Genomic DNA, 23,517 nt, shown 5'->3' with positions numbered 1-23,517 from the left:
ACCAATGTCTGTGGTGTAACGGTTAGGTGCTTTGGCGTCTCATGCTGAAGACACGAGTTTGATTCCTTTGCAGTGAGAAATGTATTGAGTGACTAGGTCTTTCTGTCAGAACGTATCCCTATCACCTCAGGCTGGTCGTGAAGGGCAAGGTCAGAGTCAGCCTCCTAATGAGCTCTAGTATTATTATTATTGTTGTGTCGACGGGCGTGTAAAACATTGAAAGTAAAGTGATTTTTTTCCCGGAACAGTTAGGCAGCTTATTTCAAGATATTGGTTTAATTTTTACTTTTGACAAAACTAGTGGGCTCTCGTGGCCTAGAGGTTACAGTTTTCGTCTCTCATTCAATAGGTCCCGGCTCGAAACCTGACAGAGAGGGAACATTTTTTAAATCTAAAAGTTCTCTTTTCACGTCCTTTCCTGCTCTCTAACCATGCTCTGTTGTCTGCTTTCGTCTCCACTCTCTGTCCCCTCTACTCCCCCCCCCTCCTATGGGTTCCTGACTCTTTCTGCAGCGTTTCTACTGATACGTTTTGGCTTTTTCTTACTGCTATCTTTCAGCCATACCCCTTATTCTATGCCTAACTAAGATCTAACACCTGACCTTCTCGGATAAAGGCAAAGAATCTCGAAGGTCCTGTATGCACGTTGCGCATTTTAAAGATCCATTGTTGCCCCTAAAATCGATAAGAGTAGGCTTTGGCCGCCACCCCGGCATAATTCAAAATTTGTACCAAACTGAAAATGTGTAGGCGTGCTCATATCTCCTTATGCAGTTGCGAGCACCGTAAAACACTTACCAAAATAAAACAAAAAACCAAAAACAAAAGCAACTGTGTGAAACTCATCAAATTGCATAAACAGTTATCAATTAGGTGTGTAGAACTATTTTGATATTCAATGCACTGCAATGACTTACATTTTTTGTTTGCTCTCCTGTTATACATTCACAGAACAAAATCGGCAAGCTCCAAATGTACTACACCACAGCAGTGCAGACATATAATTCTTCGGTGGAGGTAATGTCCAAGGCGATCTGGGCGGCTTTTCTGCACTCAACGTCTCCAGACACTGATTATCGTCACGAGGCGTGGCCACCGGGACTTGAGTCATGGTGCTGGTACCAGCGGGCCCGACATGCTGGGGAAGAGGTCCCTGATAGGCAAGGCAGACTACCAGCGACGTACCTCAGCCCGAAGGTCGCTGAATACGTGAAGCCTGTACATATATCAGCGCCTGATCTCTCCAGAGCTACTCAGCCGTTGTCTCCTCGGGAAGACTCAAAACGTCAATGAGTCACTTCACACCCTGATCTGGGCCCGATGCCACAAACGTAGGTTTGCAACTCTTAAGAGGATCCAGATCGCAACCATGCTCGCTGTTGGGGGATTCAACATGGGGTCCTGTTCTACCCATCAGTTTCTGCTTGCTATTGGCTGCCGGACTGGACAGTATACGGTGCAAATGGGCAACCAGAGGGACAGCATGCGTGTCCAGAAAGCGGAGAGGGCCGAGAAGGAAGTAATGAAAAGGCGACGCGAGGCCAGAAAGGTGGCGGCACAGAAAGCACAAGCAGATGCATTTGCTCGGGAGGGAGGCCCCTCCTATGTATCGGGAGGCCCCTCCTATGTATCGGGAGGCCCCTCCTATGTATCGGGAGGATTTTGATTTAAAAAAAAATTAGAAAACAGCATTTCAATACATCACTGATGCTATCTCATGTAAGCACATGAATGGAAGCTGTAAAAATCTTTACTTTGTATTTTTTTGGTGCCAGTGCCATGTCATTTCATATATTAAAAAGTTGAGGAAATGAATCAGTAAGTTAATCTATTCCGTTCGACCGCACGTTTTAAAAATATATAATTTATTTTTTAAATAACAATACTTTTTTACTTTGACGCTTTCAAACGTGCAGCAGCGTGATAAAATCAGGCGCTCATCAAAACAATGAAACCGAAATTTTTTCTCCCCTTGTGCAATTTTTATATATATTTTTTTATTTAAGGCTCGGGCACCCTTTATGTCCGTTAAAGATCATATTTCTTTGTGGATTTTACTTTTTAAAAACCACTGATTAAAGGAACAATACATGTAAATTGACTTCTAGTCTAGAGATGGATATTTTTTTCATAAAAAGATAGACAAATGAACAAGCCTTAAGATGGTACCAATAGCGCCACAGGCTCAAAAACTGGCGAGCGCCTAATTCCATTGCGTCGTAACACAAATCTTTTTTTTGCGTTTTTCTCAAAAACTACTTTTTCACTATGATGACGACGCGGGGACAGACGTTTTTCTGAACCTATCTAAGCTACAAACTTGAAATTTGGCACAAAGGTGCTGTATAGTCTGTTTTGTTATCCGATGTCAGCATTTTGAGAAATATGCATTACTTTTAAAAATATTTCTGCTTTTTTGTCCTTGTACTCGTTTTTTTCAGAAGTCGTCCGGTGATATATGGATATTTTTGTTGTTTTTCGTGATAGACAAAAATATCTCCATCAGATTACAGATAATAGGATTGTGTATTTGTGTGCCAAGTTTGAGGCTTAAATTCGATTTTTTTCTGAGGAAAACGTCTGTCCATAGCAAAAAATCCAAGATGGCCGCCACAAAGCCCAACTTTTTTACAAAACTAAAAAAAAATCCGTCGTAATTCTTCTAATTGGTCTATAATAAGCCTGTACCACCTTTAAAAATTGAAAGTCAAACCCCTAGAACTTTCCTCGTATCATGTACATCTTCCGTAAAGAATAGATCAAACCCAATTTGATTTTGAAAGATTTTTAAAAAACATATACATGTATCGCCATTCCTTCAGTCAACTGCTCTCTACCATAGCCCTCTCCAGCGCCTTTCCCTGAATGTTATCGTGCACATTTCCCCATGTGACACTCCTGGCGTTGAAGTCCCCTACGATCATCAAGCTTTCACTCAGTTGGCCGAGCTCCTCCAGGAAGTCCCAATCTTCCTCTATCCTGGCACTGTTATTGCCCACATAGATGTTGACAAGCGTCCATTTCCTCTTCCTCACCTCACATTCCACAATTTGGACCTCCCTGTCCTCTCTGTTGAATCGCTTCGCATCAATCAGTCTGTGTGTAACGCCCTGTTTAACTAATATTAGTTGTCCATGGTGGGTCTCACTACATGGATTCGAGTAGGTCTTGTAGCCAGGGCATTTGAAATTTTCTACGTTCGTCTCCTGGGGAATCATAATATCCGTTTCATAAATAAGCTTTTCCAGATCTCTGCCTCTTTGCCTGACACTGCTGCAATTCCAGTAGCATATGGCTAGGTTTTTGTTTCTAAGCCTGTCTGATTTTTCCCGACTTTTTATCATCCCGGAACGTTTGTTTCTACAGCCTCCCCTCCTTCCCCTTTTCCTTGGTACCGTTTTAGGCGACAATGCTGGGAGCGTCGTCAAGGGAATTAAAAAACAACAACATGTACATGTATCGCCATTCCTTCACTGTTAATGTTGTCATCATCATCATCATCATCATCATCATCATCATGGTTTAAACGCGGGGAAGGACGAGATGGAAAAAACCCCCACAATGATGACAACTTTTTTTCAAAAACAAAATTTTGTTACTCCTCGACCATTTGACCAAAGTTTTCTGATGAACATGGTCATGTTAACAGGTCACTACCTTAGAATTACAAAGTTCTATCTGACATTTTTGGCCGTTTTGAGCCACAAATAGCATATGAGATCAGAAACCAAAATTAATGTTCTATCTATCTGCTTATCCAAATTGTATGGTTATTTGGAGTCGTTTTCAAGATATTCAGATTTGCTTTAGAAAAAGCTTGACATGTGAAACTAAAAATTTTTAACGTCAAATTTCTCAAAACTAGGTAGTGAACAGATAGAACTTAGTAATTCGAGGGAAGCAACGTGATAGCCTTAGTGACCTGGTCCAAACAATAATTAAGTCAATGACAAACAACAGAAGTTCAAACCTCAATCTGAACAGAACGCTTTCCTGTAGCCTACGTGTTGACGAACCTCTTTCTTTCCTTTTATGTTACTCTCTAGTACTAGTAACACCACTGATCTTGGGCACTTTTATGGCCTATTTGTGTTGCAAATGCTGTAAAACTATCACTACAATGAAAAATAACAACTTTACAACCTGCCACATTACAAATTCAGGAAGGGCAAAGAACAATTTTCTTACTGAAAAAACCCTCAAACAGAATTATTTTAAGTTTTAGTAAGGTTTTACGGCGCTCGCAACTTCATTAGGTTATATGAGCGCCAAGGGGTGGATGTCAACAGAGAAGTCCAAATGGGGAATCAGGCTTACTGTACTCTCCTCTCTAGTCTCAACAGCAAAAAGTGTACTTTGACTATCAAGGCACCCCGGAAATAGCAGTTCACAAGAGAGTGACAAACATACAAAAGAAGTAGAGGAAAATGACAATGGTAAGGATGAGGAAACAAAAAGCAGCAGTTCCCCCTATGTTGATCCAGCACAGTATGAGCAAAACATTGATAAATCAGCCCATTTACAATTCTACTGTGCATAAGAAAATGTTAATATCCCCCCTTTGGGAATGGCCTAAAGCTGACAGAATAGTTGACATTGTCATTGAAAAGAAACACATAAACACTGCGATACACCGAATGGCAAAGTTTATTTCTTGTTTTTCAAAACGGAGCCAAATGAACCCTCCTCTTCCTATTTCTGATTCAGGTTGCCCAAATAGGTCATAAATCCGAAACCATCATTGTTCCCACAAACTTAACATTTCACAAAAAAACATTATCACAAGTCAGAGAGATAAAGTCTTGATTTAAAAACCCCAAACATTTAAAGTAAAGAGTAGAAGACAGGTACAATAATGCATGTATACTATTATATCAAAATAATATTAGTGGTTTTGAATGAAGACACTGGTCCTTGAGCCATTTCAAATCAAGAATTTATCACATTTTAAAAAACAAACATCTGTATATTGAAAGTCAATAATAGATAATAGATAGATAGCATATTTGTATAGCGCAAATCCCTGCTCAACAGCAAGCTCTGTGTGCTTCACAATCTACACTATTGCCCCAGCAGATCTGCAGATCTGAGAGCATTCTGAAACAGCCTCAACTTCCTGGGAAGCATACAGTGCAAGCAGCCATTTATAAGTGCAAAAACACTAGCGTACTGACAAGATCTTTCGCTGTCTATGAGTAAAGTCAGTGTTTTTCTACTCTTTCAATACATAAAATCAAACAATGCTCAAAACTTGTTCCAAAACATTCGAACGAGATACAATAGTATTTATACCAGCATCCAAGGTGTAATAAGCAGCTTTTTCGTATTGCATGCAAAAGGTGAGTTTTTTAATCCCTTGTGAGAAAGATATTTAATTATATAATTTCATCTTTCTGCTGGGACATATCCCACACAACTCGAATATGATATGACAGGCTGGGTAATAGTTGCTGGCCTCTACAATATTCTAAACTACTGTTACCCTATAAAAAAAAGAAAAACTGCAGGGTTCAATCATAGAAAATGAGGCTCTCTATCAAGCAAAGATATAGTTCTATCTTAGAAGCGAAAAACAAAAGGCACTAAGATATAACTCTCAAATTCCATGGAGTACTTAAAGTAATGAAACAGCAGCAAAACATTTCTTTCTGTCTCCTGCATAAAATAAAAGCTTTCCGCAGGAAGGCCGCTTTCACATTAACTTCATAAAATTTTTGTTTGTGACTTACTTTCACTAAATCACAGGTATCGTACATATGGAAAAGTCATATTTGTTGCAGTAGGTACACCATAACAAGAAGTCACTGAGGTTAGTTTCTTTTATAATAAAAACAATCACTGAGACAGATTTTATTTTGGCATCTGAGAATATATGTAATATCACAAACGTCACAAGTCTATATCATTACTGGTAAACATGCTTATTGTATATTTTATAGATGGTTCTTCTGATTCAGAAAGGTATTTTATTCAAGACTATCAAGCTAATGGCTTATCTTTCCAAATAAATACAAGCAGTATAGAGGACCGATGGAGAGTCATCAGATAGACATTGCAAACTGTACAAGTCCAAAATTACTACTTTTGTGGAAAACTGTGTGAGTATTACATATGCTACAAAACAGATATAACACAAGTTTTGTGCAAGCGTCATAATCTGCAATTTTCACTTTGTAAATGTCAAATCTGCAGGACAAGCCATCTTTTCAAAAAAAAAATAATACCACTTGACCTAATTTCAGACATACACAGATTGTGAACATCATCAGCATTTCAACCGTGTAGGCCCCTATTATTTTTTGTTACTCTTTTCTGTGTGACTTTGGAGTAAGACTCACTCTTTTTTTCCCATAAAAAAAAAGTACTCATGACTCAGACCGATTAATTACAAAACTTTAGGCAGCAAAAATAGTCGCATGATCCTCAGAGGAACTATGAAAGAGGAACATTGACAATGCTTGGTTACTTTGGCAAAACCAGTTTTGGCTAAATCTGTGACAAAGTTCCAGTCACTCAACAATGCAATAAAAACAACAATTTGGACACAATGCTGTAAAGTTTATGTCAAAATGAGAGTGAATACAATCAAAGTATTCTGTGTACATAAACGTGTCTATAATTACGGTAAAGTCTAAAGCAAGAAAAACATCAATATATCTACTATTTTGAAGATAATCACATTCTCAAAAATGTTCTAAAACTATTCTTGATAAAATAAACTTACTTAGTCTTACAGAGTTTTGATATTATTTGAAAAAGGTGGTAGAAACCATTTATAAATATATTACACAAAAAGTCAATACAAAACAGAATAACTTGAAGGGACTGACAATGTTATTTGTACTGATGATAATTCAGGCTTGACTGAAATTATTTGAAATGCAAATACTCACTCAGTTTCTCCGCACGCAAACTTTATCTCGCTCTACCTTCCCCCTCTCTCTTTCTCTCTCTCTCTCCCTCACTTACTTTCTTTCTTTTATTTCTTCCCTTTCCTTTGTCTCACTTCCGATCCCTTGCTTTCTCCTTTATCTTATTCTTTCGTTCACTCTGCCTCTTTATTTCTATCTTTCTCTCTCTCTCTTTCTCCCTCTTTTTCTCTCGCTCTCTTTTTTTCACTCTCTTTTTCTCTCTAGTTATACAATTATACCAGAATGGGACATAAGTTACAAATACATCAATGATCCCAAATAAGAGTAACATGCATGACAATTTGATAACCCATAAAAATGCTTTACTCAAAGAAGAACTATAAAAGTTACAAAGGATAGTGGAAAGATTTTTCGGAATGCTCGTATCACTTCTAAGATGAACAAACATTTTTACATTAAAAAACTCACAAACTGCTTTAAAGACGGTGTATCAATAAATACATACACACACTTACACACACATATACATATATAAATGATTAGGAGAAAACGTTCAGAGGGGCTCTTGTTCGTAACTGAAATCATATCTCAAAACAAGGCTTGTTTATCTCCAGAGATTTGGACATTTAGTGACTATCAGTGCCCACCAATCTACGACCATGATGGAAGTCATACAGGACATTGCTGACAGAAAATCCTGTTCATATAACATTGATAAAATTTATATATACGCCCCCTCACATATTAAATCACCTTGAGGCCATAAGACAATAAAAAATGCTGTTGATGACTTTTTAAAAATTAAGGACAAATCATGCCTTGAACTAGCTTCAAAAGAAATCAGTCACTCCCAGAAATCTTTCGCTAGACATATTATGCAGCAGATAGTTTGCTTTAAGGTGTTGTTTTCACACGACAGTTATGCCGTAGCTTTTGTGTTGGGCACGGGCTTGTGTGTTGAGAGAGGAGCCGAGGAACATTTGCCGCCGGGAGATTGCGGAGTTTTCTGCTGGTTCATCTGTTGTTGTTGTTTCTCTCGCTTCCTCCTCCGCAGCTCCTGTTGGATCAGATACACCTGAGCCCTGCACATCCGCGCCTGTTTCTTCTGAAACTCATCCTGATAAACTGTCTGAAAGTTAATCTGTGGAGGGGAGACAATTCCAGTTAGACTCATATTTGATGGTTTTGTTTTTTTACTGTGACGTTAAAAAATTGAAAAATGTTTTTATATCCCCATCCACACAATTTGAAGAGTTACAGAGCATGATGTACAGGAAAGTGGGAAGACATGTACTAATATCAAGATTTTAACCCATTATTGAGCAGGCAAACTTTGATAGATGCTGAAAAAAGAAAATCAGTTGTAATAGACAGACAGAATGAATTGAAATGCTTTAGGTAAAAATTTGAAAAAGGTTAATGTGCATATTCAGACTGCTGAACCCCCCTCCATAGTGCAGTCACTTGAAATCGAAATAACTCTCTTGGCCTGCCTGTTCATTTTAAACCACCACTTTAGAAGGCCTACCCCCTGGGGGCATATACAGGTACAGTCTGTTAGATGTATATCTCAATTATCTATACATTCTGTTTTTATCTGATAGCCAAGTATTCATTTTCACAGTTTCTCCCACACATAGTGCAAACACATGTTGGTTCCTGTACTTTAAAGCAGAATCTTAACGACGTTGAGAGAGAAGTTTGAATAAGCATCTTCTTGAATATCTATATCTCTATAGATCTATTATCATATTTGTGAAAGTTCGTCACTTTGGCTGCCTAAAACTTCAGAACCGCTTAACTTTCGAATTTGACCAAATTAACGGTGGTTCGGAATCATTTAAAGGGTGCACAGTTTTATTGAGGAGCCTGAAGTCACTGTAGTGTAATTTTCAGTTTTTCATTAGTCTCATTTAGATCTATTCTTGGGAAAGTCTGTCTTCTAAGACGCCATTGTAAACAAGTGAGGTTTCCCTTCACTAGCCATGCGCACTGGTTTCCCACCTTTGAAATTTTGGAGTGTACAACCATGAATGTGGAATGGAGAATCAATCAATGCATCTCTATATCTAGACCTAATTTTTTGCATCTCTCAAGATTTATTGCTCCATTCCAGTAGAGTGTAAATATAGTAGGCAAATGGCTATTAGTTGATGTTAATGCACCGGTCATTCCTTTCATCGAAAGGGTGTCCAGCTAGTCATATATAATCATATAAAATTTGTGATAAGAACCGATTCTTATGAATAAAAGTGTGAGGCATCGTGGTGAAATCAGGCGCTCATCAAAATAATAAAATCGGAGAAAATGACATTTTTCTGCCTGTTAGGCACTTTTAACTCTTTTTATCCGGGCTACGAGTATACTCGTAACGAGGACCAGTCCGGGCTACGAGTATACTCGGAACAGCAACACGGTCACGTCAAAGAAGCTAGTTCTGCTTGTAATTACCAAAATACGCAAATATGGCGATATGCTAGTTCTGTCTGAATATTTAAATTTTCCAATGAACAGTGGTTTCTTTGTTTATGATGGGTGTAAAAGCTTAAAAGATGTCTCGAAAACGCACATTCACGACCGATGAAGTAGTTTTTGAAGTGGCGCTGGGTTGTGAGGGGGAATGATACTAATTTGATGAAAGTGACTCTGAAATAAGTGCCGTAAATTCCGTTGTGGATGATAAGAAACAGGACTTGGACTCATCTAATAGCGATTCAGATCATGGTGAAGGGGTAAGTACTAGAATTTGTGCTCGATGGGTAGGGCTAGATCTAGATCTATAAAATCCAATGGGACATCGTGGGCGCGGCAATCAGGGTCAATTAGCTCGAGGGTGGAATACACCTCAAAATCTACTTTGTGCAATTGGTGTAATTCCTTACCACATACATTAAAAAAAACCTACATTCAATTTCTAATGTAACTGCCAAATTTCCTTAAAACCTTAGAGTAAATGTAAGAATTATAGCACTTTGAACTATACGCACTGACTTCCGACTCATACGGCGCGGCAGCCCCAGGACTGGTACAGAGTCCGTAGGGGTACGGCTAGGATAAAAAGAGTTAATTTGTTTTTATTTTCTTATTTTGCTCAACACCCCTTGTGTCCATTCAAAACCAAATTTTTGAGTGGATTTTATTGTAAAACATTATGATCAAAGGGACAAAATATGTAAATTTGCAGTTTCCAAGGACACTCAAGCTTTGGAAGTCACCAAACTTTTTGCGGCAGTCTTCTCACTATTTTTTAATCTCTGACACCATGTGATCCTCATCTCCTGCAATCACAAATGCATCGACTTGTATTCAAGATAAAAGGATATTTTATTCATTAAAAGTGAGACAAATGAATAATTTAAGACAGTACCAGTAACTCCATATACCCAAAAAATGATGAGTGTCTGATTTCACTGAATTGTGACACTCATATTCTTTTGCATTGTCTTTTCCACATTTTAAATTCTTTTTTCTCTTTCACTTCTTCTCTTAAATGGTAGTGGACACTTACCTCGCCGCTCTTGGATATTGGTCTCTCTTCCGGTTTATAGAACTTGACAGGCTCAGCGGCTTTTGGGATATAAGACGTCTGTGTCACGCTCTGCCCCTGGAACGGGTCCTTTGGTGGGATGTACGGTCGGTTCTCGTGGAAATCTCCATATCTGGAGGAGAAAAAATATGGAATTAAAAAAAGACATGGAATAATATCAATAGGATAGCCCTCGATAAGGAATGGTGAAAAGTGTTTATGGCCTATACACACTGATATAAAGGAAGAAAGGGGGTAGGGTGGGTGGGGTTGATTTTACTAGGCTGAGTATGTCTATTTACAAGAAATAAACCTGGGACTTCCACGTTGAAAGATGTGATATGTTGATACGTGGGAAAAAAGGGTGAGGGGTAGAGGAGGGTTTCGTATCATATTGTTGCTTCATACTCTAACAACTGGCGCTCATATGACCGTATGTAGTTGCGAGTGCCGTAAAACACTTACAAAAACAACAACAAACATAACAACTGGCGCTCATATGACCGTATGCAGTTGCGAGTGCCGTAAAACCCTCTACTATTAAAAAAAATAATTTTTTAAATATAATACTCTAACAAGAATATAAATGATCTCGACTGAGTGAGTTTTATTCCCCTGATCCACATAACTTAAATCATCTTGAAGTTAGACTGCTTATCGCAGCCTGCAAGAGGGATGCTGAGTGAGACATTCAATATCAACATACAACATTTGAGCAGAGGGATGGAGATACTTGATTCAAATAATTGTCCCTCTCGGGAACTCCCAAATACTGAAAAAATTATAATAATAGATAATAAATAGCATTTATATGGTGCAAATTCCCGCTCAATAGCAAGCTCTATGATGTTTACAATCTATATTTAATAGTAAAGAAGCTTAACTTTTACACAACAGACCTTGAAACAACAGAATGAGCTTACCGGACTCTGGGCTGGATCCCCCAGTCCTGGAAGAACTCCTTGTTCATCGTCTTCCCTTCAAACTCTGCGTCAACGGGCACGCCCATGGACGACTGTGGGATCTTGATCTTGGAGTAGTCGGAACTCTTCAGTTCAATAGGCTGGAAGTCTCTCTGTTGTCACAAAAGAAAATTGCACATATGTAATCTATTACATCTCATTCTAAGATCCTTGTTGTACAATGGAACAGTTCAAAAGGAAAAAAAATGTTAGGTGTTTTATAGCCCCATTGACTCGATAATCATTTATAGGTGGTGGGCTTTGACCTCACTTGTCCGGACTAACCCAGGCTGAGAGGGAAACAAAAGTCCCAACTTAAAGACTGAGTTACTAGAGGGAAATTCTCCTCACATGGGAATCAAACTTGGGTCTCCTGCAGGAGATGGTGAAGTGCCTTACTGCTACACAAAGGACGGCTGTTTTGATAAAAACCTACAATTCTCTATTAAAAAAAGCATACCCCCCTCCCTCCCCCATTTTGAATGCTCAATCTGGTGTGCAACACTTAGGGTCATCTTGGGGTTGTATTTCTTTATGTGTCTGGTGAACAGGAAACAGGTGGCTGTGATTGTTGTGATATACTGATATACTAAGAAAGGGGAGTGGAGGGGGGTGGGGGTGGGTGGAGGAGGATATTATTATATATTTCTATCACACTCTAAAATTTTAGAAAAGAAATGGTAAACTACAGTCATTTTGATGCTATTAATAGAAGCTTAGTAGCAGAATGTTCTAATTCTCTTGTAAATAACTACAGCTTCAGTATAAGACCATAAATGTTTAAGAGCAATAACACACTAAAGTGAGTCTACTAGTATCTGCAAAGTGAAGTGTTCATTTAAAATCCAGCACCTTCTTCAATCTGAACACAAAAACGAAATAGCGAGCAAGAGAAAACTAATTACAAGACAGTGGTGTTGGCAAGAACGTACAAATCACTCAGAGTTCTTTAATTTCTTTAAAATTAAGGTGTTTCACAACCACTCCACCCCACCCCTGACACAGTTGAGATCATTTAGGAAGTGGGACTTATCCCAACCTGTAAGAGCCAACCCAAGAAGGGAGAAATACAACATTCCAGCAGAAAATTCAGAGATACTCTATAAAAATCCTCCCTAGTCGAAAATCGAACACCGGTCTCCTGCATGTAACAGTGAAGTGTCTTATTACTACACCACATATGCCTTAACCTGAATTTATGAGCTCAGGCATCAGGAAACGTAAAATGGTGGGTAGTTATTCTGACAGGGTAAAACTTTAACAAAAATAAATCAAAACAATGGAGGACAAACCTTCTGAGAAGTTTCTGTCTCAAACTTGACAGAGGGCAATTTGTATTCTTCATCCTCTTTTTTGCATGAAATAGGAGCTGGATGTTGCATGACATTATGGCCGCGGTAAATGGTTCTGTTTTCCGTTGAAAAACTTCTCCTGAAGAAAAGAGAACACATAAAAACATGAAGCTGTTGAACCAAATTTATGACAATTTCCATCCAAAGCTCATGTATCTTTCAAAAAGAAGCATTCTTATTGATATATCAAAACTATTACAGGAAAAAGAAAAAGAAAAGAATACCAGTGAAAGAAGCAGGCTAGGAAGTTAAAATTTGACACTTACTACATTTAATACAGAGAAAGAAGCCAATAAAAAAAGTCCCCCAAAATAACACATGAAAGGTTATAATGGCACCATACTTGTTGTTTTAGTAAGGCTTTACTGTGCTCACAGCTTCATAAGGCCATATGAGCGCCAAGGGGTGGATGTCAACAGAGAAGTCCAAATGGGGAATCAGGCTTACACTGCTCACCTCTCTAGCCTCAACAGCACAAAGTCTGCTTTGACTATCAAGGCACCCCGGAAATAGTAGTTGGCAAGAGAGTGACAAACATGCAAAACAAGAAGAGGAAAAATGATGATAGTAAGGATGAGGAAAGAAAAAGCAGCAGTTTCCCCTATAAGTTGTTTCGGCACAGTATGAGCATGACATTGATAAATCAGCCCATTTACAATTCTACTGTGCATAAGAATATGTTAATATCCCCCATTTGGGAATGGCCTAAAGACAACTTCAGTCAGTAGCACTGCCCGGGGGGGGGCAACATACTTGTTGTTAAACTTCAGGTCAATGGTCGCTGGCGGTGGATCCATAGCCCGTGGTGGGCGGGGTTGACCACCGCGGTAGCCACCAAAGTCGTCCATCGTCTGACTCTTGCCCAGAAACTGACCGCGTTTCTGCAGCGGAGTTGTGTCCTTCTGGATCAGCTGTTTTGCCCGGTGGTCACCGTCAATCTTCTGATAGGTCGCATTGTGTGTTGTGTCAAATACTTGATTACCTGTGCAAGATAGAAGACCAAAACACATCATCTCTACCGTCTATGACCAAAAAAACCATATATACGCGTGATTAGGTCAAGTAGCGTTGTTATGCAGAGAAGAAAACCCTTTTCAAGGCACGTCTTTCAATATTGGTTTTATGGCTGTACAATTACATTTAAGGAAGTTTTAAGCTTTTGAAAATATGCGTTGTGACCTAATTAGATATCGGTAATGTTATGAAAAAAGAAATTTCAATCAGTTACTCCATATATATTTTCTGTATACCTCAGCAAAACAGACAAAAGTTACACTGGCTAATGAATATTGAAATAAAATAATCAGATCGACCAAATTTTAGTTGAGTTGAAACACACACAAAAAGTTAGTTTTTTGTCTCGCCTGCAAAATTTCATTTTTGGCATATATGTTTTTCTTTCATAAGGCAGCAGATCTGACCGAGTGGAGGAGCAAGCCAAACTGTGGAATAAATCTTTGTTTGCTTGTTTAAATAAAAAGAAGCACATTATGATACGATAAGGGTCATTTAGTGCTGGAAACAGGCAAGACAGAAAGGCAAAAACAACAGAGGGAAAGCAAATAAGTAGGACCAAACAGTGGTGCCCTCCAACCACCCACGGACACATCCTCATGCAGTGCAGGACATTCAAAGCTCAGAAACAGGAAACATGGCTAACCCATATGACACTACAGGAGAAGCAAAATGGACCAACAGAGGAACTGAGCAGGACAGCCCAGTATAATTATGATAGACACTGGTCTTCAAGAGTGATGCTATTGTTAAGAAGACCATTTAAACCAATACTCTCAGAATGTCTGGATGAAAACGAAAGTTTTGCATCACCAGTAACATAATTTTGATAACAAAGAAGATGATTGAGATAATGCATCCCAAAAGAAAGATAAAGGTAGTTGATAAATTTCCGTCCCCATAGTATAATCAAATAATGTCTTTTGCGATCATGGTGAAATGTTTAACCATTACACAAAACACCAGAAGTCTGGGGCTAAATGTGATAAGCTCATTATGAAACAGGAAGTCAAAACAGGAAAGACAGGAGAGTACAAGAGAAGAAAACAAATAATTCAAATTCAGTCTTGATTTAATCCTTTCTTAACTTGTTAAAAAACCCCCCCCACAAAATAAAGTGACATCATTTATGCTAGAAGACATGCTTGTTTCAATCTCTATTTTCTGTCTAAAAGCCGAATAAGACAAATTCTCATTGAGCAAACAATCCGTACAAAGCACTTTCACACAAGTCAGGCGGAGGATCAATGCTCAAATATTCCAAAATGTGGCCAAAAAATTCTCTGCCAGATTTGGTTTTATTAGACATAGCAGAAACCACAAGTAATCATAACTCTTGCTTCCTCTGTTTGCTTTTAATATTCTCCTCTGCAGATGCATTGGTTATCAGAAGGCACCGACTGACACATTACTATTACTATTGCTGTTATTGTCATCATCATCATTATTATCATTGTAATTATTATTATTATTATTATTACTATCATAATAATAATAATTATTATTATTATTTTTATTATTTTTATTACTATTATTACTATTATTATTATTACTATTATTGCTATTACTATTATTATTATTACTATTACTATTATTATCATCATTAATACCATCATTATTGTTATCATTACTATTATTACTCTGGGAATGGTGATCCGTAAAGAAAACAAAATGAATGAGGACCAAATTATTGCAGCACTTCAACCCCTCATGTTAGATGAGTACTCACCCTCTAGCTTAATGCTCGCGTCGGCAGCTTTGATCTGAGCTGCCGGTGGCTGCCATGTTCCCATGAAGGATTGACGCATGGTGGATACAGGTAGGTTCTCTCGTTGAGGGAACAAGATTGATCCTGACGTACCATGCAAAAGGGGAGGGAAAAAGATATTTCAATGAGCCCACCGTTATCGTAACTGCTTAAAAAGAAAGAGTGAAAGAAAGATAGTTGTGCCAGCTTACTATCAACTGCAGCACAAAATAACTAAATCAAGTCAGATAAAGTGCTATGTTGTATAATGTACCAGAGCGTGAATAAGATAAGATAAGATAAAATAAGATACCATAAGATAAGAAAAGAAAAGATAAGATGAAATAAGGTAAGATAAGATAAGGTAAGATAAGATGAGATAAAATAAGATAAGATAAGATAACATAAGGTAGTCTTTATTGTCCAGATCCGGGCACAATAAATTACTCTAAATACGATTTCTTTTTTATTTTCTACAGTACGTTGAGACATGATGAAGAATGCACATAGCTGCTCCAGTTTTGTTTATTTATAAAGTTCAATATATACATATCTTACATTGTAAAAATTGCTAGCTGCTCATGTCCACTCAACTATTCCAGAGAAAACCGACAAAGTTTATTTTATTTAAATAAGAAAAAGACATTTATTTTCGCTATTTATACTCACTCTGTTTTTTTTGTCAAGTATGTGCACACAGAGCACAAACAAAGCCTACATTCATGCATTTTGTGCGGAGGAAGCACTGATAGATCAACTGGATGCACACAGCAAACAGATTTTTAGGTATCAAATTGGATCCTACATATTCTTATAAATAGCCTGAAATTTGAACAGTGCAAAATTTGTGAGTTCAGTATTTGTAAAACTATCTATGGTCTTTTTAATATTGGGTTGTTTGGGGAGTTTTCGATACTCTCCTTTCACTTTACTCATTCCACTAGAGATAGATGTTAAACTCAATGGTCCAGTCTCTCAAATAACCTAACACCCTTATCCTATCATAGATTCAGTGCGATGGAATATTACACACTGTTCTCACAGGACTATCAACGTACCAGTGAAACTGGGCAGTTCCCCAAAGGTGAGAGCAGGTTGGGGCACCCATCGCTTGAAGTGTTGCTTGTTGGTGGTTGTGTCATCAAACTGCGCGGGTTCCCGGTGGATGAGCTCTCGTCGAGACATCTGTCGGACGGCCGGCTCTGACTTCACCTGTTTAGCTGTAAACTCTTGTGCATAATAGGTGAGACCATCCAGCGGTTCCGTTGACGGCTCGTAGGTGTCTTCCTGTTATCAATTTCAAATGAGAATTTATTGTCTAAAAATCCAATTCCTCCATCCCCCCCCGACACAAACCATCAATTGAAAAAAAAGAAGTATAGTTTTTATATGTATAATGGTTCAGAAAGCAAATAAATGCCTAAAGTGTTCAGTGTTGAGGAAATTTCAAACATTAATTTTCAGTGTTGGTGACTCTCTATGGTGACAATCACACAATTCAAATACATCTTCAGGCAAATAATTTTCTCCCTGAAGTTCTCTTGCATTACTTGAAAAATATCAAATAATCTTATTGAACATCAGATGCGACAAATACAAAGTCGTTGCCAAGATCTGTGAAAAATCCCTATATGCAAAGGGAAAAAACAAACTGAGAAGGGTTACTTTGAGCACGTTAACAAAAGTAATAATGCTCATTTTGTGTCAGGAAAGAGTAAGACTGATAGAAACAACAGAGAGAGAACAAAGAAGAAAAGCCTACCAGCCCCTTTTTCTAACCACTTGTAACTCTAAGAAAAGGTGAATAGAGTACTTAAAAAAATTAGAATAACACGTACATGCACAATTGGCTTGACTCTTTCCACATGACCTAAATCCTTGAAGTCATCCTTCTGATTTGTTGACAAAAACATGGGCAGTGGCCTTGGGTCCCTTGCTGTCATTGGAGGACGTTTGGATGACCGGGGTCTTGGGTGCTTCACAGCCTCATAGGTAGACATGTAGTCTGTCTTGGGAAAGGGGCCTTTGTGCTGGGCAATTATTGGTTTGTTGGCATGTTTCCGTTTACAGCGACTGAAATATAAGCAAAGGGAAAACAATTTCTTTCAAAGCAGATAAAGTGTGCTCTATTGTTGCTGAACAAATTCAATGCCCATATGCCCATTTAGCCAAGCAGCTACCCCCTACACAGGACTTTACTTCAGTTTCAAAAAAATTACCAAAGGCTTCAAGAGCCACTAGTATTACACTATTACCCCAGTAAATGTCAATACCTCTTTAGCTCAGTAACTCCGATCTATCAGTTCAAAATCATGGAGATTCATTGCAATCCAATGGAATAAATCTTTTTCCTCTTTTTTCTGTTTTTTGTGTGTCGCCATTGTGACTTGAGTGAAATTGAAATGACGTGGGTTGCAGTGAAAAAGCATATGAGAAACAATTATTGAAATTATCGACGAAGGAACATAATACAATGACAGACAAGAGGTTGAAGGCTTCTCATGAAGATGATTTCTCCTGTACGCAGTTTCAAAGCCAGAAAAAATTCCTTTGTTTTTCACACCATATGATAGTGCATGCGTGGGGTGAGTTGAGTTAAAGTTTATGATAAATCAGCATAACTGCAACATCCCGGGAAAAAAAAAATACTAAAGGAAGGAAGCAGATAGCGTAGACCATACAATAAGCCCCTAAATCATACCCCCAAAAAATCATTTCCCTTTAATTCTCTCTATCTTTACGTTGATCCAAGTAAACTTGTCCGATACAGTATTTTTCTAAATTTATCATTTTGGAGAAGCAAATCAGATTGAGATTATCTCAATTTTTCTGTCAAAAATACTTGTACCTTTTCAACGAAACTCCCACCACTAGTAACGTATAAACTGAGCAGCATCTTAAGCACTGTCTAATCTTATGTCACAGTTATTACTCTTCCAATAAAAACTAATTTCATTTTATTACACATTTAGTAGGGAGAATCATTTTAAAATAAGATAGAATTCAGTTCTATCTGCTGAGCCACCCAATGCCATAGGTATGACTATGGAACTGAAAACAATAATACAAGATCTGAGCGCCCTGTCACTCCACAGCCATAGCTAGCTTCAGCAGACAACAAGATATACCTAGGCTCTTGGATTTTCAACTGTAAGATTGTGGGTTCGAATCCGTCAAGGGTCCAACATTGGGCCCTTTGGAAAGGCACTTGACATGAATTTTCATCTCTTCACCCATGTGGGAATGGGTACCTAGTACCTGGCTGTAGACAACTAAAGATTTTGTCAGTTTCCTAGTGTTTTAATATATATGTAATCCACAGCTTGCACTGTATGCTTCCCAGGAAGTCGACAGTGTTACTGAGTCCTGTTCTTGGGTCTGCTGGGGTAAAGATAGTTGTAAAGTGTATACATAGAGCATACTGTAGAGTGAGGATGTATACTATATGGGCTATAACAATATCATTAGGCCTATATTATTCTTACTTGGGTCTGCTGGGTTAAATAAAGTTTTAAAGTGCAAATACAGAGTATGCAGCACAGTTCGGAATTGTACTATATATAAGCTATAACTTAAATAATTATATTATTACATACCTCATATTGTAGCCGAGTGAAACAACAATACATCACTGCTACTAGCCTTGCACAAGAACACTTTGCTCCCTGATCATTAATTACCACAATCATCAAATAACCTATGATTTCGTTATTAACAAAAAGAGTAAAACGAGACAAATCTGTTATTCATGACATACCCACAGTCGCACAGGTCACTAATGGAAACATTATCGGGAAATTCCTCATCAAAGATCCCCAAGGCTTCCAGACCGTCGGAGGCACACGCGGAGCTTGGTTTCTCAGGCATTTTGGTGACTGAACAGACCCTGAGGAGATAATACATTCACATACTGTTTAATGGCACATAGCAAAATATAAAGGGTTATGTCATACCATGCACAGTAACAACTTTATTAAAACCTATAAACATTTGTTCCATCCGGTGGAAAAAAAAGCCTCTGTTGATTGCTGCTTTAAAGTTTTAAATACTTGAATCATAAAGTGAAAGAGAGGGGATGATAATTATATTTTCTTAAGGAAACATGAATCTTCTACAGTTCTATGGACATTAAAAGTAAGGGAAAACTGGGAGGGGGTGGGGGGTAGGGAGAGGCTATTTTTGCATTTTTTGCTTTCAGGGGTGAATCAGTGGAACTAAGTGTGTGCTAGATACTATCATTACACTGAGTTTATCAGTAAACACAAACAATTATTGGTCCACAGTGAAGGTTCAATTTCGGTTACAGATGAATTTATGATTATTCATAATTAAACCACTCAGCCCGTGTTTCCCCGAATTATTCCATTCTTTTATTCTGATCCACTATAAACTTTTTTTTTTTCTTTCTCCTTGTCTTACTTTCCCTGAACCTGTTACTCAAAACTGCTGCTAGGTACCACAACACCTCTCATACACTTTCGTCTGCATGTAAGTGAAATCAGCAGGATGGAGACATCTTTTTGTTATGTATGAATTTTGCATTGTATGAATTTAAGGTTATACATAAGAAAGAGAGTGCGGTGGCGGAGCGGTTAGTGCGCTCGCCTCCCAAGCAGAAAGTCCGGGTTCGAGCCTCAGTTCGGACTCTGATTATTTTCCGCCCCTTCCTGCCCACCCAGCAGTAACGGGAACCTGACTTCGAGTTAGGGAAGTAAAGGCGGCGTGGAAAGGAACTGGACACCCTACCACAATTATGTCGAAGGCCCAGGAAATTGTCTAATTACAAGGCAATCCCCAATGTCCGGATTGGAGGCGGGATCAGCTTTACTTTTTTAAAATAAAAAATTCAGGACCCCAAAATCTGTTGCTCAAGTGTGTTTTTTATATTATACGTGTTCGCTATACATGTGCTAGACTAAAATGGTAAAATGGTAGTGGTTTAACGTCCCTATCAACACCATTAGGTTATTTAAGAGTTAAACGTCCATCTCCGAAAGGACCAAGATAAATGAGAAATTCATGTAAATAAGTGTTTTTCCCAAGGACACAACATCGGGCCGAGATGACGCTCAAACCTCCGAACCGGCAATCTCATGATTGCGGGTCCGGTAGCCTAATCACTAGGCCATAGATGCCATGTATGTGTACTAGACGGATAATATACATATTTATATAATAGGCATAATATATAAAAGGCCTATGTGTCACGATGTCGAGGAATCATGTGCTCGTCAATTTTTGGGTATATGGAGTTATTTGTATCATCTTAAAGCCTGTTCATTTGTCTTCCTTGTGGTTAAAAAATATCCATCTATGTTGTATAAAAGTCAAAATATTTGCGATTGAAAGAGGCCAGAGTCGCCTGGTTTCAGAGGTCAAATCAGCGAGAAAATGGCCACCAAAGTTTGGTAACTTCCATAGTCTGAGAGTCCTTGTAAACTGAAAATTAAAATTTTTTGTGTCTTTATTCAATGCTTTTCAGTAACATCCACTAAATATGTTTTTAAATGGACATAAAAGGTTCTGAGCCAAAAAAAAGAAAATTAGAAAAAAATTGCCCATTGGCCAAAAAAAAAATGTTGAGTTCCTCGATTTCAATATTTTGACAAGCACCTGATTTCACCACGATGCCTCACATATAACTGTATCCAGGGAGCTATCATTTATCAATGGAGATCTGAGTGAGGATCTATCATCTGAATATTCATTGAGACAAATGGCTATGATCAAATGCTCTACCAGGTGACAATGTGAACAGGTCAAGACATATTTTTTGATTAAAGTATCATAGCTTTTCATGTTGCTAGTAGCCTAGTCAGTTTTATTTGACGAATTTTAACTAAATTTTTAAGGGTATGCAAATTTCCATGTGAATTGGGCGGTTAAATACAAATACCTGTGGAAAAATAGCCTAGCACGTTGTTTGCAAGCATAGCATTTTGATCGATCCCTTGATATATGCACATATCATACATGCACAATGCAGGCCATAACTTTGCATAACTTAAGAAAAAAAATTAAAGCATGCATTGCCATAAATCTTGCTGCTCCAGTTAATAAGTTAAAAAAACAAAACAATAGAAGAGCATATATATGTCAAAATTGTAATAAAGATGGTGCATGCATCTATTGCCGTGGAGAAAAGTGCATGGTTGTCTTAGACAGGTGGACATCTTGCACGATGTCATTTTATAGTATTTTTAAAGGATGCATGAAATAGGGACGTGGGAATTGCGGTTGTTTGTACAGGTGACTGTCTTGGTCATGTGGCCCCAGGTTCGGCTGTAGGCATAATTTACATGTATGTGCTTACAAAAGTCAACTATTTGCAAGCCACAAAAGAAAACATCTTGGTGTTTTATAGATGTTTGACAAATATTTCCAAAGTAAACCTTATCAGTCACTACTTAGATCTAAGAGCAGTATATAATTCTGTTCCATTTCCAGACAACAGAATAAATACATATCTGTGTAACTTAAAATTTATAGTCCCTGAGCCAGCATATTAGCCTATGATCTTGACAGAACAATACTCAAGGAAATTTATTCACTCCCTACAACATGATTTATATGCCACTTCACAATATCTCCATGTTTGCATTGTTCAGGGTACCCCCACTTTCCCCGGTAATAAAAACAAAGATAGACGTAAGCCTTACCGGATTTGCGGCAGGTTTATTAGGGATCTAGATTTATAAGCTTATGCTATGTAAACAATGCCTATGTTTGATAACGCCCCTTATGAATGTACTTCATTTCTTACCGTATGTGTCAACAATGTCTCGATAAATCTTTGTACAAAAGGTGTATTCATTCAGGGCAATATCATAACGGAAACGTTATTTCCTTCCCTGCCCAGACAATCCAGTTACCACCAAGCACACACGCACCTTGCATGGACCCTGGCAACGAGTCTATAGCAACGATAACCAGTTTCGTATTTTATGTATATTGAACTCTAAGTCAATTTTTCTCTGTTGGGGGCCAATCTAATTTAGAATAAGGCCCAAACAATGTTGATATTAGTCTAAGTCATATACTTATGGAAAACAAAAAGATTTTGCGAAAACATTTGTTTCTCTAGCTTATCGCTTACATCAGAAAAATATCCGTGTATTTTTTTTAAAGCCATGTTTATTTTTAAACAGCTTATTTCAGTTTCAAAAGTCATATTGTTTTCAAATACAAATAAAATGTAGAGTATTCTTGAGGTACTATTAAATTAAGGCATTTTAAAGCACCTTAATTTTAATGGTTGTAAGCGATGGCAAAGTTCTAGTTGTCACATGATCAGCTGTGTTCAAAATGGCGTTGATTGATATTCGCTTGAAGAAAGTCAACAAAATTTTCAAGGAAGGGGTAACTAAATTTCAGGCTTGGCTTTTCTTTTTCTTTTAGAGAACTGCTTCCCTATTTTCATTCCACACTTTTGTGTATTCCAAGGGCCGGAATTTATGCTAAAACAGAGGTCGTAGACGGAATACAGCAGCAGCGGTGACCACCGCCACACTCCTTCCTATCTCCCACTCCCAACTCCCAGCCTCCTCCTCACTCTCACTCCTAACAACACTAACTCCAAACTCCAAAACTAACCACCCCTCCTCCTTGAGACTGAAACTTGTGGGATTGAGACCTTGGAAGCAGGCCTTGGTGAGAATGCCTTACTTTTCCAAACAGAGCACACAGGGCGAGTCCAAGTGTGTGCTTTCTCCAGAGGGGGGAATAGGGCGGAAAACACACAGGCAATGCGGGCATCTACTTCAAATGGCCTATTTTGGCAATTTTTCAAAATGAATGCACAGTATTGAATATGGTATCAAAATTTAGCCCAAGCCCTGTAGATTTCAGAAAGGGAGTGTACACAGACCCGGTATCCGGGAACAAAGTCACAAAGTATACAGACCCGGTAAAGGGCACTCTTTTGTGATTTCGGAGAGTTTCAGCGCCCTCTTGGCTCAGGGTCACAGAATTCTACACTTATAGAACGGGAACTGTACCACGTGACCTGTGAGGAATTGAAGACCGAAAACAATGGCGTCGTGAG

General features: G+C 38.2%; 2 protein-coding genes across 2 annotated transcripts in view; one reads left to right on the top strand and one right to left on the bottom strand.

Annotated features, from left to right (window-relative positions):
• Positions 1–6,991: 6,991 nt before the first annotated feature.
• LOC101864625 lies at positions 6,992–22,383 on the bottom strand. Its single transcript, XM_005100078.3, has 10 exons — positions 22,237–22,383; positions 19,231–19,359; positions 17,312–17,546; positions 16,532–16,760; positions 15,456–15,578; positions 13,466–13,694; positions 12,653–12,791; positions 11,322–11,473; positions 10,381–10,531; positions 6,992–8,013 (listed from the first exon to the last, which is right to left on the bottom strand). Exons 2-10 carry the CDS (start codon positions 19,338–19,340, stop codon positions 7,792–7,794), a joined length of 1,590 nt encoding a protein of 529 aa, XP_005100135.1. The 5' UTR covers positions 19,341–19,359; positions 22,237–22,383; the 3' UTR covers positions 6,992–7,791.
• A 357-nt stretch (positions 22,384–22,740) lies between these two features.
• LOC101864394 (vacuolar protein sorting-associated protein 26C) overlaps positions 22,741–23,517 on the top strand; it is a 22,299-nt gene continuing 21,522 nt past the window's right edge. Inside the window, exon 1 of the mRNA XM_005100077.2 lies at positions 22,741–22,832. Coding sequence (XP_005100134.1) covers positions 22,779–22,832 — 54 coding nt within the window. The 5' untranslated portion in view covers positions 22,741–22,778. The remainder of the gene's footprint in view (positions 22,833–23,517) is intronic.

The sequence above is a fragment of the Aplysia californica genome, unplaced genomic scaffold (genome assembly GCF_000002075.1).
Source record: "Aplysia californica isolate F4 #8 unplaced genomic scaffold, AplCal3.0 scaffold00235, whole genome shotgun sequence".
NCBI lineage: Eukaryota > Metazoa > Mollusca > Gastropoda > Aplysiida > Aplysiidae > Aplysia > Aplysia californica.
This window is presented reverse-complemented; position numbering and strand designations above follow the sequence as displayed.

Excerpts from the sequence above, each read along its gene's own strand:
- LOC101864625 (XM_005100078.3), bottom strand. The coding sequence starts at position 19,340 with ATGCCTGAGAAACCAAGCTCCGCGTGTGCCTCCGACGGTCTGGAAGCC. Across the intron at positions 17,547-19,230 it reads AGTGACCTGTGCGACTGTGG|TCGCTGTAAACGGAAACATG; the intron begins GTATGTCATGAA and ends CTTATATTTCAG. Across the intron at positions 15,579-16,531 it reads GGAACTGCCCAGTTTCACTG|GATCAATCTTGTTCCCTCAA; the intron begins GTACGTTGATAG and ends ATGGTACGTCAG.